At 37.9% G+C, this 16,231-nt stretch overlaps 2 protein-coding genes across 9 annotated transcripts in view; one reads left to right on the top strand and one right to left on the bottom strand.

The window, feature by feature from the left end:
* Positions 1-7,122, top strand: part of c11h16orf89 (chromosome 11 C16orf89 homolog) — a 30,889-nt gene extending 23,767 nt beyond the window's left edge. For all 6 annotated transcript variants that reach the window (XM_073060836.1, XM_073060838.1, XM_073060842.1 and 3 more), the window contains 2 exons: positions 2,945-3,028; positions 5,340-7,122. In XM_073060836.1, the coding sequence (XP_072916937.1) occupies positions 2,945-3,028; positions 5,340-5,434 (179 nt within the window). In that variant the 3' untranslated portion in view covers positions 5,435-7,122. The remainder of the gene's footprint in view (positions 1-2,944; positions 3,029-5,339) is intronic.
* Positions 7,115-16,231, bottom strand: part of ift70 (intraflagellar transport 70) — a 93,794-nt gene continuing 84,677 nt past the window's right edge. For all 3 annotated transcript variants that reach the window (XM_073060833.1, XM_073060834.1, XM_073060835.1), the window contains 5 exons: positions 16,031-16,102; positions 14,942-15,045; positions 11,057-11,135; positions 8,400-8,529; positions 7,115-7,512 (listed from right to left, as the gene is read on the bottom strand). In XM_073060833.1, the coding sequence (XP_072916934.1) occupies positions 7,376-7,512; positions 8,400-8,529; positions 11,057-11,135; positions 14,942-15,045; positions 16,031-16,102 (522 nt within the window). In that variant the 3' untranslated portion in view covers positions 7,115-7,375. The remainder of the gene's footprint in view (positions 7,513-8,399; positions 8,530-11,056; positions 11,136-14,941; positions 15,046-16,030; positions 16,103-16,231) is intronic.

Genomic DNA, 16,231 nt, shown 5'->3' with positions numbered 1-16,231 from the left:
TTTACTTTTGCCTTTATATTATTCTCCCTTTTGCTGCTCAATATTTAACTTGATTTTGTTATGGTCGTGGTTTTTGTGGATGTGATGTTTTTTTTTTGTTGCTTGTTTGTAGAAAAAAAAGGAATAAAAAATATTTTTAAAAAAGAGCACAATTTTTAATATCATGGCTACTTTTTGCCTGGGGGTTGCATCAAGGAATTCTGGTTGATTTGAAATCATTGTTTGGAGTCTTACCCTGTACAAAGGAAGATGGTAATAGTTGGTGATTAATCTTTCCAGTTCCAGGGCAACTATACTGTCATTTCTCACGATAATGTCCCTTGCCCCATCTTCAGCTGCTTCATCAATGACTGACCTTCCTTCAAAAGGTCAGAAGTGCATGTTTCCTGATGATTGCATCACAGTATATGAAGCAAGATATGCCTACTTTCAGAAAGACCTTGATGATATTTTTCGCAGGACGGCACACCTTTAAGATGATTGGAGGGAGGTATGGGGAAGGGCATGTCAGAGGTAGGTTTCGTTACGTAGACAGTGGTAAGTGCACGGAACACACTGCCACAGGTGGTGGTGGTAGAAGCAGATACATTAGGGACATTTAACAGACTCTTGGGTAGGCACATGGATGAAAGAAAAATGGAGGGCTATGTGGGAGGGAAGGGTTAGATTGAATTTGGAGTAGGTTAAAGGGTCAGCACAATGCTGTGGGTTGAAGGATTTGTGTTCTACACCTCCATTTTATGTAATGGTATCCACTACAAGCTTATGGACTAGCACAGTTACCTTGACTACAATTTCTTGCTTCCTGTAATCACTCCATTCTGTTCTCCATATACCGGTACTTGTTTTGTGAGAACAGTTCCACATCAGTCCTTCGGAAATATCTTCTTATTTCTCACTGAAACACGGTTGACAATGTTGTCACCTGCTGTCTGCTCCATTTCCAAAACTTCAGCTCTCATTCTCTGTGCACTCAGCCAGAACAAAGATTAGAGTTCTTCTTTGTTCCCATACCTTCCACCCTCCCAGCCACCACATTTCAGAGGGTCATCCCCAGTAAATTCCACCAGTAGCCACATCTTCCCCTCCATTCAGTGTTCTGAATGGACCATTCCCTCTCAACTTCATGCTCATCTTCACCAGCATTTACCTTCCTCATGTTACCTTCTCATGCATCCTCAGCAATTGAAGCACCTGTCCCTTTTAGCTCTTCCCCACCCATAAAGAGTGAAAACAAGTTGTCCCATGACACCAAGTTGCAGACAGATAATGTAGGAAGGGAGAGAAGATCTGGTGAAGAATACTGATGAGTCCCAAGGGTGTGAGAGGAGAAGAATTCTTATTCTTTTTACCTCTTAACATACCAAAAGGTCATGTGTTTTTTTTCCTGTTGGGTATATTGCATAAAGTGATGACTTCCTAAAATTGGAGGAGTTAAAGCAATTGATTAACAGCTGTTAGTAGTAGAGATTGTAAATGGTATCTCTAAAGGAGTAAAAAGAGCTAGGGAGACTTGAGAAGTGTGGGGAGAAAATTCTGTTTCTTAAGCCCTTTGTACTAAAATGGAACCATTAAACAAGCAAGAGGCCGTAAGTTGAGCAGTGGAGACATTTCAGTTGATTACAGTGTAGAGAGATGTTATAGGGATGGAGGCAAGATTTGATAATAATGAAAAATGTAGAGTTCACTGAAAGCAGTGTCATGGGTAGATAGGGTGGTGAAACAGACATTTGCACTTTGCCCTTTATTAGTCAGAGCATTGAGTAGAGGACCTGGGAAGTAATGTTGCAGTTATATAGGATTCTAGTGAGGCTACACTTGATGTAGGTGTGGTTCTAGTCATCCGGTTATAGGAAAGATGTTAATAAACTAGAAAGATTTACCAGGACTTTGCTTGGTGTTGGGGGTCTAAATTACAAGGAGACATTGTGTAGACTAGGACTTTATTCCCTGGAATGTAGGAGTTTGAAGGATGACCTGATAGAGGTATATAAAATCATGATGGTCATAGACAGAGTGAAGGCATGTTATTTTTTTCCAGGGGATGGTGTGCTAAAAATAAAAGGGCATAGGTTTAAGATCAGAAACTACAGACAATGAGGGAGCTTCTTTATACAAAGGGCGGTGTGCATTTGGAATGAACTGCTAGAAATGGTGGTTGAGGCGAGCATATTAGCAACATTTAAAAGCATTCTAGATAAGTACATGGAGAGGAGGTTTAGATGCAGGAAGGTGGGACTACCTTGCTGTTGGCAGGAAGAAGTTGGGCTGAAGAATATGGAAAGAAACAATCACTGACTTTAAAACTGGGAATAATGTATTAATTTCTCCCTCTTTGAAATTTTGTGTGCCTGATTTAAAATGCTGTTCAACTGAGCACTTCTGCTGAGCAAGGACTCAAAGTGTGAAATGTGGATCTGGTGCCACCTAATTAGTTATATGTTGTTCAGCTTTTATGTTTCTCTTGTATAGTAATTGCAATGTTTTGCTGCACATTTCCCTAAAGAGTTCCTTTGCAATATTATCTCATTAGCTCAGGAACCTCTTGGAATATATTTGATCCTTTTTTTTTATAATTCTTTGCTGTAATTTCCTAGAGCTAAGCAGATGAAAAGCAATTCTTAGGCTAGTTTAAAGTCTGATTTACCCTCCTTGTACCAATACAGACGGACATTGCAAAACAGCTAGTAGTGTTGAAGTCCTGCTCAGTAGATTTTCATGTGGAAGCATTCAATGTGTAAAACAAAGCTTTTAATCAGGTATTAATAACTTCTGATTTAAAAAGCAGCATTTCCATTCGAGTGTTTCTTTAAAAATATCAGCTATTTCAATCTATTAGTGTAATTAAAAAAATTAAGACGTGTAATATTTTTAACACTTATATTCTGTTGAAACCTGTAAATATCCCTCCACAATTGATGCCTTGTATTTCATACAACATTAGGTAGGAGTATGCACTCAAAAGAGGGGAAAGAAAATGCACTCACAGCACACAAGAAAGTGAAGAGAGAAGATGTCCTATTGGATGGTAAAATATTTCCTTTTAAATATTTACTAGTTTCTGTTACTGAAATCTGGTACCAAATAGCTGACCGGCACTTGGAATTAATGACAAATGCATGATAAAATATGATTAAATCTCAATATAATCAATGTTTATCTTTTTGATTTTTGAAAGTCTATCGAAGAAAATGAATTGCAGTTGCCCCACAAATTGCCTCAAATAATTACAATCTTGCTGGTAGTCTCAGCAATTCTTAGAGCCTAAATTTCTAGATGTGATAGTATAGTGATTGTTATTGTTTTCATATTTAGAAATGTTTAACAAGGTGATGAAATAATAATGGTCCCTTTAAATACTGTTATACATTACACCAATATTGTTATTGAGACTAATATATCCATGAACTAATATTGTGGTCGTGCAATTCAATGATCCATGAAAGAAAACCATTTTATATTTAAATACGATGCTAAAAACAAGTCAATTCAATAAACACACACGAAGTGCAGGCTAGGCAGTATCTATGGAAAGGAGTAAAGAGTCGATATCTCGGGCCAAGACCCAAAGTCCTAATGAAACAACAGTGGACTGGAATGAAGTGCACAGTTTTACCCAGCGTTGAGTTGAAATGGCCTCATTTTGTGAAATCTGATTCTAAGATGGTGAAAATTAAGATAATTTCACATTGTTCAAATAGTAATAAAACTCAAGGGATATGATGTGTGTGTTGGGGAAGAGAATGAATGGCTGGGGTGTGGTATGTGATAGGTGTCCAGTGCAATACTACTGACACTTGCGCATAACTTCCAAAAGTAAGCTCCCAGGGAAGTAGTTTGTTAACCTCCAACTACCAAGCCCCCAACTTGCTTTCTATTTCCAATGAAGAGAAAATCTGCAGATGCTGGAAATCCAAGCAACACACACAAAGTGCTGGAGGAACTCAGCATCTATGGAAAAGAGTACAGTTAACATTTCAGGCCGAAACCTATCAGCAGTTCTGTGACAACATAGCAAGTCCAGTTGCTTTGATTTACTACTGCATGATATTCTTAAATATTCCTATCAGAGACATTTAAAAACACATTAACAGTAGTGACATTTGTCAGAAACCACAGTTTTGCCCCATTTTGAATTTTGTCAAGGACAATCAGGGTAGGACTTTGACACTGTGCTCCCTGAGGACCATTTGACATCTGGACCTCCAATGCCCAACACCAGACTGCAAAGGGCCAGCAAGACCAGTCCATATTCTAATCCATTATAGGTGATCTGGGATTGTGGGTCCTATGCATTGCATCCAATCCATTGATGAAGGATCCATCGAAGTGTTCAAATGTAGTGAATTTGTTTAGAGTAAAAATCAAACAGTTGAAATAAGTTACAGCATCACAAAAAAAGATAAATGTCAAATGATCAAAGGAGAGGAACTTACTAAATGTAGCAAATGATTATGATTTGAAAAACACAGACTTAAAAGCAGGTTCAGCTACCATGTTCAAAAGGGAATTGGGTGTAGACTCTCCTGCTAAATCATCATGACGGAACCAAGGGAGGGGGACAGAGTTGACACAAACAAGAAGGATCACATTCATACAGGTGTAAATTGCACAAGCCTTTTTTGCTTGATTTTTGCACTAAATACCAACAATCACTATCTTTTTTACATTTGCAGTTGCTTAGCATTGGCAATTTCAGGAGTGATGAGCTCAAGTCGAAATTAACCTGCAGTGTTCCAGGCTCCGTTTCATCAGTGATTTTCTTTCAATTATTTATTGAGATTCAGCACAGAATAGGCCCTTTGAGCTGTGCCACCCAGCAATCAATCCCCTGACCTGGTCCTAGCATAATCACAGGACAATTCACAATGAGCAATTAACCTACCAACCTATGTGCCTCTGGAGTGTGGGAGGAAACTGGGCACTCAGGGGAAAGCCACGGGGAGAATGTACCATCTCCTTGCAGGCAGCAGCGAGAATTGAACTTGGGTTGCCTGTACTGTAAAGCGTTAACTATGTTAACATGCTGCCCCATAATGTCAGAAATGTAGATGTTTGTGGACAATGCTCAATTCCATTATTAGTCCACAGCAAATGAAAAAAGATAACTCACTACAAAGGCGTCACAGCAAAATTTGGATACTCCATCAACATGGTAAACCATTGTGTTGTCCTTATTTCATGCAAAAGATAAACATTTTGATATTTCATCTCATCATTATGCAATCTTAACTATAAAATTAATAATGCCCAAGAGTAGAGTGGATTGTAGATTATAAAATAACAATATTAACCTTTACCAAAGAGATCTGATGATCAATGTATTGACTTCTTTTCAGATAATTGCTCATGTCACAAGACTGCTGTCGCTGTAGGAGCTTTAGGTGGCTACCTTCGTTTCTATGGAATAAGCCAGAACGTCATAGAACCGTGAAAAATTTACCAAACACCACAACTTGTCCTTGCGATTATATTGAATTAATAATATCATGAATGTATCATACAACAATTCTGCACTTCATCCTATGACTTAAGTTGTTTAGAACAATTATTCCTACAATTAGCTGAAGTTGAAGATGGAAAAATGTTTATCTTGAGAAAGCAAGGGTAAGACATTCAGAGAAATTCTATTTAAGATAGATATAGAATTAATTGTTTTCAAATGGTGAGTTCAGATCATAACGATGTGAGTTCCTCCTGGCTCTGGTTTCCTCTTATGTGACTTTAGTTAAGTTAATTAGCTCAGTTACCCTTAGTATAGGTACCGGTAAGTGGAAAGAGAATCAGAGGTTGTCAATGAGTGAGTGAGAACAGGTTACAGTAAAGTAAGTGGGAGCTGGCCAATGTTCCATCTATTTCTTTTTACAACTGCACAGACTAACCATTGCTCCGAGCAGGAAATTTTCACACAGGCTCTAAACTTTAAATATTGTTTTGTAATAAGCATATTACAGCATCAGCGTTAAGCAAGCTGGCGGTATGTTAACAATGAGCCACTGACTTCTGTGTTTATTGTTACAACTTGTAACTTGAAACACTGACAATGTAAATAGGTTGAAGCTCAAATGTTTCAATGTTAAGGTTTTCTTATTTAGAAAATTTATGGATTATATTCATTAACAATGACAAGGTATTTCAGGATTAAAGATTTCAAAATTAGATTAGCATAATTTCAAGATTATATTAAATTGCATAAAAGCAGCAACAAACTCTAGGTGCGCAGGAGAATGTCTGTTATTGTGCAGCTTCGAGGGAATAGTGAAGCTGGAGTAGTCATTGGGTTGAATAGTTCTATATTGTAGATAAATATACGTATCTGGGATAGCTGGTGGGATCATTTTCTTTGGCTGAAAGGACTGAAGTAAAATCAATTAGTTAGCATATACTTCATGTTGTAGGCTAAGTAATAAAATCCAAAGGGAACCATTTCATCAATCCTATTTGCTTTGACATAGTATAACATTTATGACTGACAGAACAGGAAATTGATTAAAAATATTATCATTCAAGAGCCCAGGCTGCTTTATAGTAAAGGAATATAATTGATTATTCATTGTAAAATGTTACCATGTTAGCATTTAAAGATTAACAGAAGTTCCACCCAATCAATTATACAGCATTGTATTGTATGAGCTATGATTATATTGTTCCTATCAAAGTGGCCCAAATATTGGAGCAAATCCATTTCAAAAGATGTTGACAAAATGCTGGCAGGCAAGATAGAACAGTTCTTAAGTTCTTCTGATAATAACTTGAATTGTTACTCTGGTTCTTTCTCCACAGACACTGCCTGATCAGTTGACTTCAACCAACAGCATTTTGTTTCTATTTCAGTTTTCCAGTACTTGTATTTTTATTTTGCTTCTCAGTGATGTATTATTATCAGCAAGAAAATAATCTTTGTTTCATTAGTTATTAGATTTTTTAAAGAAGTAGTTTATTTCATTGATTTTTTTCCTTACATTTTCTTGCTGAATTTCTTTTTTCGAATCAGAGGACTTTTCATTTAATTTTAGAAAATAAGATATTTGAAGTGATTTTTAAAATACTGTCTGGTTTATACTGTGGAATGTTAAGCAACTCTACTGTAGATTAAATGATACAACATAATCTGTAGTTTTCATTATCCACTTTATTTAAGACCTAAATTAAAATGCAAAGATTTTGTCATAGTATTTTAGAAACAAATATTTTTAAAAAAAGATCATACACTTGTTTTTCCATAAATACACAGAACAATGAAAGTTTATAAAATACTTGTCTGGCATTATTTCTGAGAACTGGTTATGTATTTGGTGAAATGTGGAACAAAATCATCATCAATAGGATTTGAAGTAGTTTGCTGTATCCAGGTTTAGACACATCTAAGTACTTATTAGCTATTCCACCCGATGATCTCATAAATGAGTGACTTCAACAGTCGTGCCTGGTATGTAACCGTATTCTTCCCTGTATGCAGTCTTTGTTCCTCTAAAGGTTGTTCAATCACTGCTAGTACATTTTTGCCATAAACTAATGGGGCAAAAATAAAAAGAATATCAATGTAATTGTATATAATAATAATTTTACAATGTTTTTCATGAGCTTAAGATATAGAAAAGTGAATTACAATCAATGTTTAAGTGTCATCACTTCTATAAATTCAGCTGAACTATTCATGTGTAAAACATGCCAGAAATGGTTCAAATAAATATTTATTCCATTGTAAAAACACTCTGTACTCCTGAAAAGTGTGGTTCAGCTACTATGATCAACAAAATGAGGCAAGAGGGAGCATGAAAAAGGCTTACACATAGCCAAGAAAAGTGTGAATGGAACAAATATCTAAATGCAATATATTGTACAGTAAAAAGTTAAATGAAAAATTGGAACTAACACACAAGTGGCACCTAAAGATCTTCAGAAATATGTTGCGAGGATATCCATGCTAGTGAAGAAAATGAGTGCATTCAGGAGACACCGTGATGGAAGCCAAGGAACGGTTGGTGTTGAACTAACACCTTGAATTGGTTTCATATGAAGAAGGCAAAATACAACTTTTCCACGAAAACTGTATGTAAAGGGGAAGAATCAAGTCAAATTCATTCAAGAAAAAAAATCTTATTTTTTGCATGTCAGGTGCTTGGTGCTCAGTGCTTGGGAATGTTCTTGTTCTTTCAAAGACTAATCCAGTTAGTTTATGCCTCATCTCTCTTATGCAGAGATCTGGATGCCCTGATTTAAGAAGGTTAGCATACAGCATTAGATGTAGTTTCTTAGAAAATTTAGTCCTCAACAGTACTAATAACTTATTTAAAAAAAACTCTTCTTTAATATAGAGAACCTCCAAGATTTTATATCTTGTTCACTTTCTAGTCAATGATATTTCAGACTTCAGAAATGATGTTTTAAGTACTTACTTTCACAGTGCTCGAGGAACTGAATACATTCCTGTATAACAGTGTCCCTTAGCATAATCATGTGTTTTGCCATATTTTCCAGTAAAGACAAAAAACATCTTTTGGCATAATACCAAGTATCAGTTCCAAGCTGTAAAGAAGAAAATAAACTTTAAAGTTTGGGAGTCAATGTATACTAATATTTTATTGTTCTGTATTATCAACAACTGCCAATTAAAACAAGAAGTTTTATTTTTCTTTAGGTCTTGAAAGAAAATTAACACATCCCCTTTTAAATGTGGCTAAATCTAATTTAAAAGAAAATATGTTTTTAATGATATTTCTTTGATGTACAATTTTGCAGAAGGCCATTGACAGTCAAGAATGTCATAGCTGAAATTGGTGGTGCACACACAGGATTGCCATAATTACACTTGCAAGGTCAAGAATTGACAAGAACAGCCAATGAACTGCTGCTTGATTACAAGACTGAATATAATCAATCACAATCAAGTTCTGATTAGTTCACTGGGAAATTGGAATAAACCTCACATTTTGCAATCAACAACCTAAATAATGTGCGGACAGAGCATGTATAAAGTGCAGTGTTTTCCGAATGTTCACTGTTTTTAAATCGCAGTTCCATTGAGTCAAATCTTCTTAGAACTCTACGTGCATTAATGAATAAATCAGCAACAAAACCAGAGGATGAAAAACATGCTGCAAATCTGAAATAGCTAATTAATTTACGTTGCTCATTGATAATAACTCATCCTTGGCCTCCTGTTTATTCTCAAGAACTTGCTAGATATATATAGTAAACTCATATACAATTAGCGTGTTTAATTAAATGAAAGTACCCTCTTACTGATATGAGAATCAGTGTAATGTTAATTATTCCAGCTCCAGAAAGGGGTCAACTTATACTCTTACACATCATTCTTATGTTTTAAACTACTTTTTTTAAGAGATCAAGTTACTTTTTTAAACCTTATGTTTTCTGTGGCTCTTTTAGTATTTTATTCCTTTTTATGCTGTGCCCCAATCCAATTCATCTTCCTCGATATTTCCTACTTTGTTTCTCTAATCCTTTAATTTTATTGGATAAATATTGACACTATCAGTCCTATTGATTATCAGGTTTCTGGAAGCAGTACTGTCACTTCTATGCCACTCAGGTCATGGTCTACAAGTTGTGGTACAATAAGTTTGAGTTGGAAAAGACTATGACCCGACACCAATAAAATTTGATTCAGTGGGTTACAATAAACAACAAATTTCATGATACACCTGAGTAGTCAAGAAGGCAAATGGAATGCTGGCTTTTATTGCTAGGGGGATGGAGTATAAGAACAGGGAGGTCTTACTGCAGTTGTACCGGGTATTGGTGAGACCACACCTGGAGTACTGTGTGCAGTTCTGGTGTCCATATTTAAGAAAGGACATACTGGCTCTCGAGGCAGTGCAGAGAAGGTTCACTAGGTTAATTCCGGGGATGGGTGGGTTGATGTATGATGAGAGGTTGAGTAGATTGGGACTCTACTCATTGGAGTTCCGAAGAATGAGAGGCGATCTTATTGAAACATATAAGATTGTGAAGGGGCTTGATCGGGTGGATGCGGGGAGAATGTTCCCAATGATGGGTGAAACTAGGACTAGGGGGCATAATCTTAAAATAAGGGGATGCCGTTCCAGGACTGAGATGCGGAGAAATTTCTTCACTCAGAGGGTAGTGGGGTTGTGGAATTTACTGCCCCAGAGAACTGTGGAAGCTACTACACTCAATAAATTCAAAACGGAGATAGACATTTTCCTAGATAAAAATGGCATTAGGGGATACGGTGAGCGAGCAGGTAAGTGGACATGAGGCTAGGTTTAGATCAGCCATGTGATCTCCTGGACCAGTTTTCGATAGCCGGATGGGTCGGAGAGGAATTTTCCAGATTTTTTCTCCTCAATTGGCAACTCGGTTTTTTCCCCCCGGGTGATCACATGGGTTTGGGCGGGATGAATAATAAAATAAAATGGGCGGCATGGTGCCCTGTTGCCTTGTGGGATTCGGTGAAAACTAGAGTTAAGATTGGATCAGCCATGATCTTGTTGAATGGCGGAGCAGGCTTGAGGGGCCGATTGGCCTACTCCTGCTCCTATCTCTTATGTTCTTATGTATGTTGAGTGGAATCATCAAGTTGAGATCAAACACTTGATCTAAGTTTCAATATAACAAATCAAATTTTAAGTTACTCAATATCATGGCTTATACAATCGAGGTTTTTTAGGTGAATTACAGAAACTGGATACAAGTATTCTCGATTATTTATTGATCAATAAATTGTGATTTGTGTATATTATCAGTAAACTTTCAAAAATACCAGGTTTAACACAATGATTTTAAACCAATCAATATGAAGGACAGTTCTGACTATTATAATATTCTAAATTGAATTACTTTCTAAATTGTTATTAGACTATTAGAAGTATTTAAACTGGAGTTGGGTAAATTTCTGAAAAGTTAGTGAAGGGCAATGGAGAAATAGCACAGGCAAGGAGTTGAGATCAGTGTTGATCAGCCACGAATAGCATGGTCCTCAGCTTGAGGACCTAGTGGCCTATTCCTGCTCCTATTTTCTTGAGCATTTGTGTACAATCTGGTATCTTTGTTTTTTTTACCCCCTTACCTTTTTGTTGTATGGTTCCAAGCTCTTTATTACTCTTGAAATGCCAAATTCATAATTTCCTTTAGCACAGTACAAAGTCCTGAGAGAAGTGAGAATATAAAACTGTGTAAGGTTCCAAAGAATTATCTATAGAAGTCACCATGGGTGCTTTCTTGCACCCATTTTTGTATCTGCAATTTTAGGCACTTTTCCTGCTCAGAGTAAACAAATGGCAATTCAGAAAACAACTACCTTACCTGCCAGTGAATATTTTCAAACAGGCAATTCTAAACTCTTTGATATGTGGTTCAAATACCCACAGATCTGCTGTGCAAGGTTTGGTTTAAGCAAATAACAGGAGTTAACCTGCCCTGAAACATAATTTTTATGCTAAACTTATACAGAGTAAGAGTCATAGAACATTACAGCAAAGAAATATGACCTTCAGCCCATTCAGTCCATGCTGAACTACCAATCTGCCTAGTCCCATTGACCTGCACCTGGACGATAGCCCTCCATACCTCTCCCATCCATGGATCTAACTAAATTTCTCCCAAATGTTGAAATTGAATGTGCATCCACCATTTCCATTGGCAGCCTGTTCCATGCTCTCACTATCCTCTGTCTGGAGAATTCTCCTCTCTTGTTCCCCTTAAACATTTCATGCCTCTAGTTCTAGTGTTTGCCAACCTCAATGGAAAAGACCTGCTTGCATTTACTCTATCTATACCCCTCATAACTTTGTATATCTATCAAATCTCCCCTCATTTTTCTACACTATAGGGAATAAGGTCATAATCTATTCAACCATTCCCTATAACGCTGGTCCTCAAGTCTCTGCAACATCCTTGTAACTTCTCTAGGCACTCTTTCAATCTTATCTTTCCTGTAGGTGGACAACACACAGCATTCCAAATTAGGCCTCACCAACTTCTAGCACTGCTTCAACTTAGCACTCCAACTCCTGTACTCAATACTTTGATTTATGAGGGTGAATGTGCCAAAAATACTGGAATGGAGATGCTGGAAATCCAGAGCAACACACAGAAAATGCTGGAGGAACTCAGAAGGTCAGTCAGCATCTATGGAAATGAATAAACAGTTGATATGTTGGCTGAGACCCTTCATCAGGCCTGTAAGGAAAAGGAGAAGATGCAGAATAAAAAGATGATGGAAGGGCAAGGTAGAAGGTGATAGGTAAAGCCAGGTGGGTGGAAAAGGTAAAGGGCTGGAGAAGAAAGAATATTATAGAAGTGAAGAGTAGACCAAGGGAAAAAGTGGAGAAGAAGAGGAACCAGGAGAAGTGATGGGCAGGGTAGGAGAAGAGGTAAAAGACCAGATTGGGGATTAGAAGAAGAGGGAAGGAGGAGGGGAAAGATAGATGAAAAATTATCGGAAGAAGAAATCAATGTTCATACCACCAGTTTGTAGGCTACCTATATAGAATATGAATTGTTGCTCCTCCACCCTGAGAGTGGCCTCATTGTGGCAAAAGAAGAGGGCATTGTCCAACATGTTGGAATGCGAATGGGGACAAAAATTTTGCTTTATAACCCTACAGTATGTACAAACGTATTTGTGATGGCATTTTCAAGGAATTATAGATCTGTATTCCTAGATCCCTCTATTCTATTGCACTCCTCAGTGCCCTGCCGCTCAACCTTTAAGTCCTACCCTGGGTTGTCCTCCCAAAATGTAACAGTCACACTTGTCTGCATTAAACTCCATCTGCCATTTTTAAGATCCAACTCCAAGCTTTAATAGTCTTCCTTGCTGTCCACTGAACCCCCAATCTTGGACTCATCCACATAAATGCTGAAGCAGTTTACCCAGATAGTTGATATGGATGAGAAACAAAAATGGACCCAGCACCGACTGGTGCAGCACACCACCAAGTCACAGGCCTCCAGTCAGACATGAAGAGCTTATAAAAATCCTTCAACACTTGAACATTGATGGTTTATAATATAATCTCATTAACATGGTCATCCTTTTCTTATTCCTCAGTTCCACCCATACAATCTCCGTAAATGAGCACTCCAGTCTGTCCTACCTGAGCACTGCTGTGATACTTTCCTTGACTAATAATGCCACCCCTCACCCTTTAATCCCTCCTGCTCCATCACATCTAAAAGAATGAAACCTAGAACACTGAGCGGCTAGTCCTGCCCCTCCTGCAACTAAGTCTCACAAAAGGCTAAATGTCATAACTCCATGTGTAGATTCATGCCCTAAGATCATCTGCCTTTCTGACAATACTCTGCACTGAATTAGCTACGACTCAGAACGTTAGTCCCACCATTCTCAATCTTCCAATTCCTGACTCTGTATATAGGCTTAACAACACCTTTCCCCACAACTAATCCATTACTTGCTTTGGCGCTCTGGTTACCATTCCTCTGCAATCTACTTTAACCCCACTAGCAAACTAGCAATTCTTTCCACCAGGGTAGTCTACCTTCAGTCAGGTACAAACCATTTCTTCTGTCCAGGTCCCACCTTCCCTGGAGGACAGCCCAATGATGCAAAAACCTGGAGCCCTCCCTCATGCTCCATCTCCTTGGCCAAGCGTTAAACTGTATAATCTTCCTACTTCTGGCTTCACTAGAATTTTGCATGGTAGAATTCTGAGATCACAACCCTGGAGGTCCTGTTCTTTAGCATAGCACCTAACTCCTTAAATTCACTTTGCAGGACCTTGTCACCCCTCCTACCCATGTCAATGATCTTTGGCTGCTCACCCTCCCATTTAACAATTCTGAGGACTCAATCCAAAATGTCTCTAACCCTGGCACCTGACAGGCAATATACCATCTGGGATCTCGATCTTGCCCGTAGAACCTCCTGTCTGTTTCCCCTACCATTGAATCTCCTATCACTATACCTTGTATCTTCTCCCTCCTTCCCTTTTGAGCCACAGGGCCAGCTGAATGCCAGAGACCTGACAGCTGTGGCTTTCCTCTGCTAGGTCATCCCACCCCAACACTATCCAAAATGGCATACCTGTTGAGGATAATGGCCACAGGGATACACTGCACTGGCTGTCTAATTCTTTACCCCACCTGATGGTCAACCTCCTTGTATGACTGGTCAATCAACCCCTCAGCCTCCCAAATGATCAGAAGTTAATCCAGTTCCTGGTATGATTCCTTAACATGGTCAGAAAGAAGCTGCAGCTAGATGCACTGCTTGCAGATGTAGTCGTCAGGGTCAATGGAGGTCTCACTGCCTTCCCATACCCTGCAAAAGGAGCATACCACAATCCTGCCTGGCACTCACACTGCTCTGACTGTGCAATGAGAAAGAAAGAAAGAAAAATTAGATGAAAAAAAATCTTCTTTTACCAAAGCCTCTGTGAGCCAAAGCCTGAACTTCCCACTCTAACAATGGCCGCTCCTCTTAAACCTAACTTCTTTGTATTGGCCCTTGCCAAGTGCCTAATGATACACAATCCAATGTCTCCTCATGAATTGTGGTGTGCTGAATGTCCTGATTACCCCCATTCGCTTTATTTTAACTCTCTCTCCCACTACACAATCCAACGTTTCCTCAGGTACTGTGGTGCACAGCATATGGTGTTGCTGGATTGACAGATTTTCCAGATTATTGGATGTCACTCCCAAAACATCTTGAACTCACTTTTGTTTAGGTGTTGCACAATAGCAAAATAAACTGATCAGTGAACCAGGTGACATTAAAGGATGTGAGGAAATGGGACCCTGGTGTGTTTAAATGGGCCACAGGAAACATCACTCAGTGAGCCAGATGCTAAACCATTGGGATTTCTGAATAATGGAAGAGCTGATCACAGTTTTGGTGCATTAGTTATTTCTTGAGATAAAATCCAATATAAACTAAATATAATTATCTAACACAAGCACTTAATTAGTTCAAGATATTACCTACCCTATTACAAGATTAACAATACAAAGGTGATAAATTTTTTTATCTGGGTCATCATATGCCAGCTGTTCCTCTTCCTTTTCAATCTTCCTCATCAATTCTTCTGCCTTTCAATAGAGATATAAAAACCCAAAATGAACTAGCATGAAAAATCATTAGTTAAAAATTAATTAATAAAATCAAAATTGAGAAGGAAATTAAAATAGACAATAGAACAAGGGGAAAAGCAAGTCAGATAGTACAGTATTCTGGTAGAAACCTGCAGAAAGCTTAACCAACATGAGGCAAAGCTTTGTGGAAACACCAACTATAAAGGTAAATTTGACGTGTAAACTAAATGCATCACTTTGCATTTTTCTGTGTTACATTTGAGCCGACGTGTTCATCTATCTGTCAATGAGATGTGAAAATAATGAAGAGGGTCAATGATAAATTGGTATCAGTGCAAATAATATGTTTAAAGGGGATAAAAAACAGAAAAAGCTGGAAATACTCAACAGGTCAGGGAGGTTCTGTGGAGAGTGAAACAGAACTAATGTATCAACCTGATGATCTTTCATCATGGAGAAAATTTAGAAAGCATGTACGTATTAAGTAACAGAGGAGGAAAGGATGGGGAGAACAAATAATACCTTTGATAGGATGGAGATCAAGAAAAAATGAGCGGCATATTTTGGTGTTGATAGAGAGAAGTTGAAGGTGCTTGTTTAGCTAGCTGAACTGTTTGGAGATGGTGGTGTAAATAGAAGGGGAACAGAAGAGCAAAAAAATTACATGGAAGTGGTGCAATCTAAAACACGCGTTGCTGGAAATGTGAAATAAAGGTGGGAATATCTAGCAGATGGTGCAGCATCTGTGAAGAGAGAAAAACTGAGTTTTGCCACATCTAATCAGATATCAAAAATCTTAAGGCATTCAATAAAATGGTGTGATTACACACACACACACACACACACACACACACACACACACACACACACACACACACACACACACACACACACACACACACACACACACACACACACACACACACACACACACACACATATATTCTTGTATGGATTAAACATTAACACATATTCTACTTACCTCTTCATTTTGACTGGTCATTATATAGGAAACACAGAGGTTAGCAAGGACAATGGCACTCACATTTAAGATCTGAAAGTTGAATAAAGTGATTGTAAGCACATGCCTCATAAAAATAGCATTACATTTAAAATAATTGAAAGTAAACGGTTGGATGGATCTCAACATCAAAATAAACAAATTGACACTTCAAACAAGTGC

The sequence above is a fragment of the Hemitrygon akajei genome, chromosome 11 (assembly GCF_048418815.1).
Source record: "Hemitrygon akajei chromosome 11, sHemAka1.3, whole genome shotgun sequence".
Lineage (NCBI taxonomy): Eukaryota > Metazoa > Chordata > Chondrichthyes > Myliobatiformes > Dasyatidae > Hemitrygon > Hemitrygon akajei.
The sequence above is the reverse complement of the archived record's forward strand: the minus strand, read 5'-3'. Positions and strand labels throughout refer to the sequence as shown.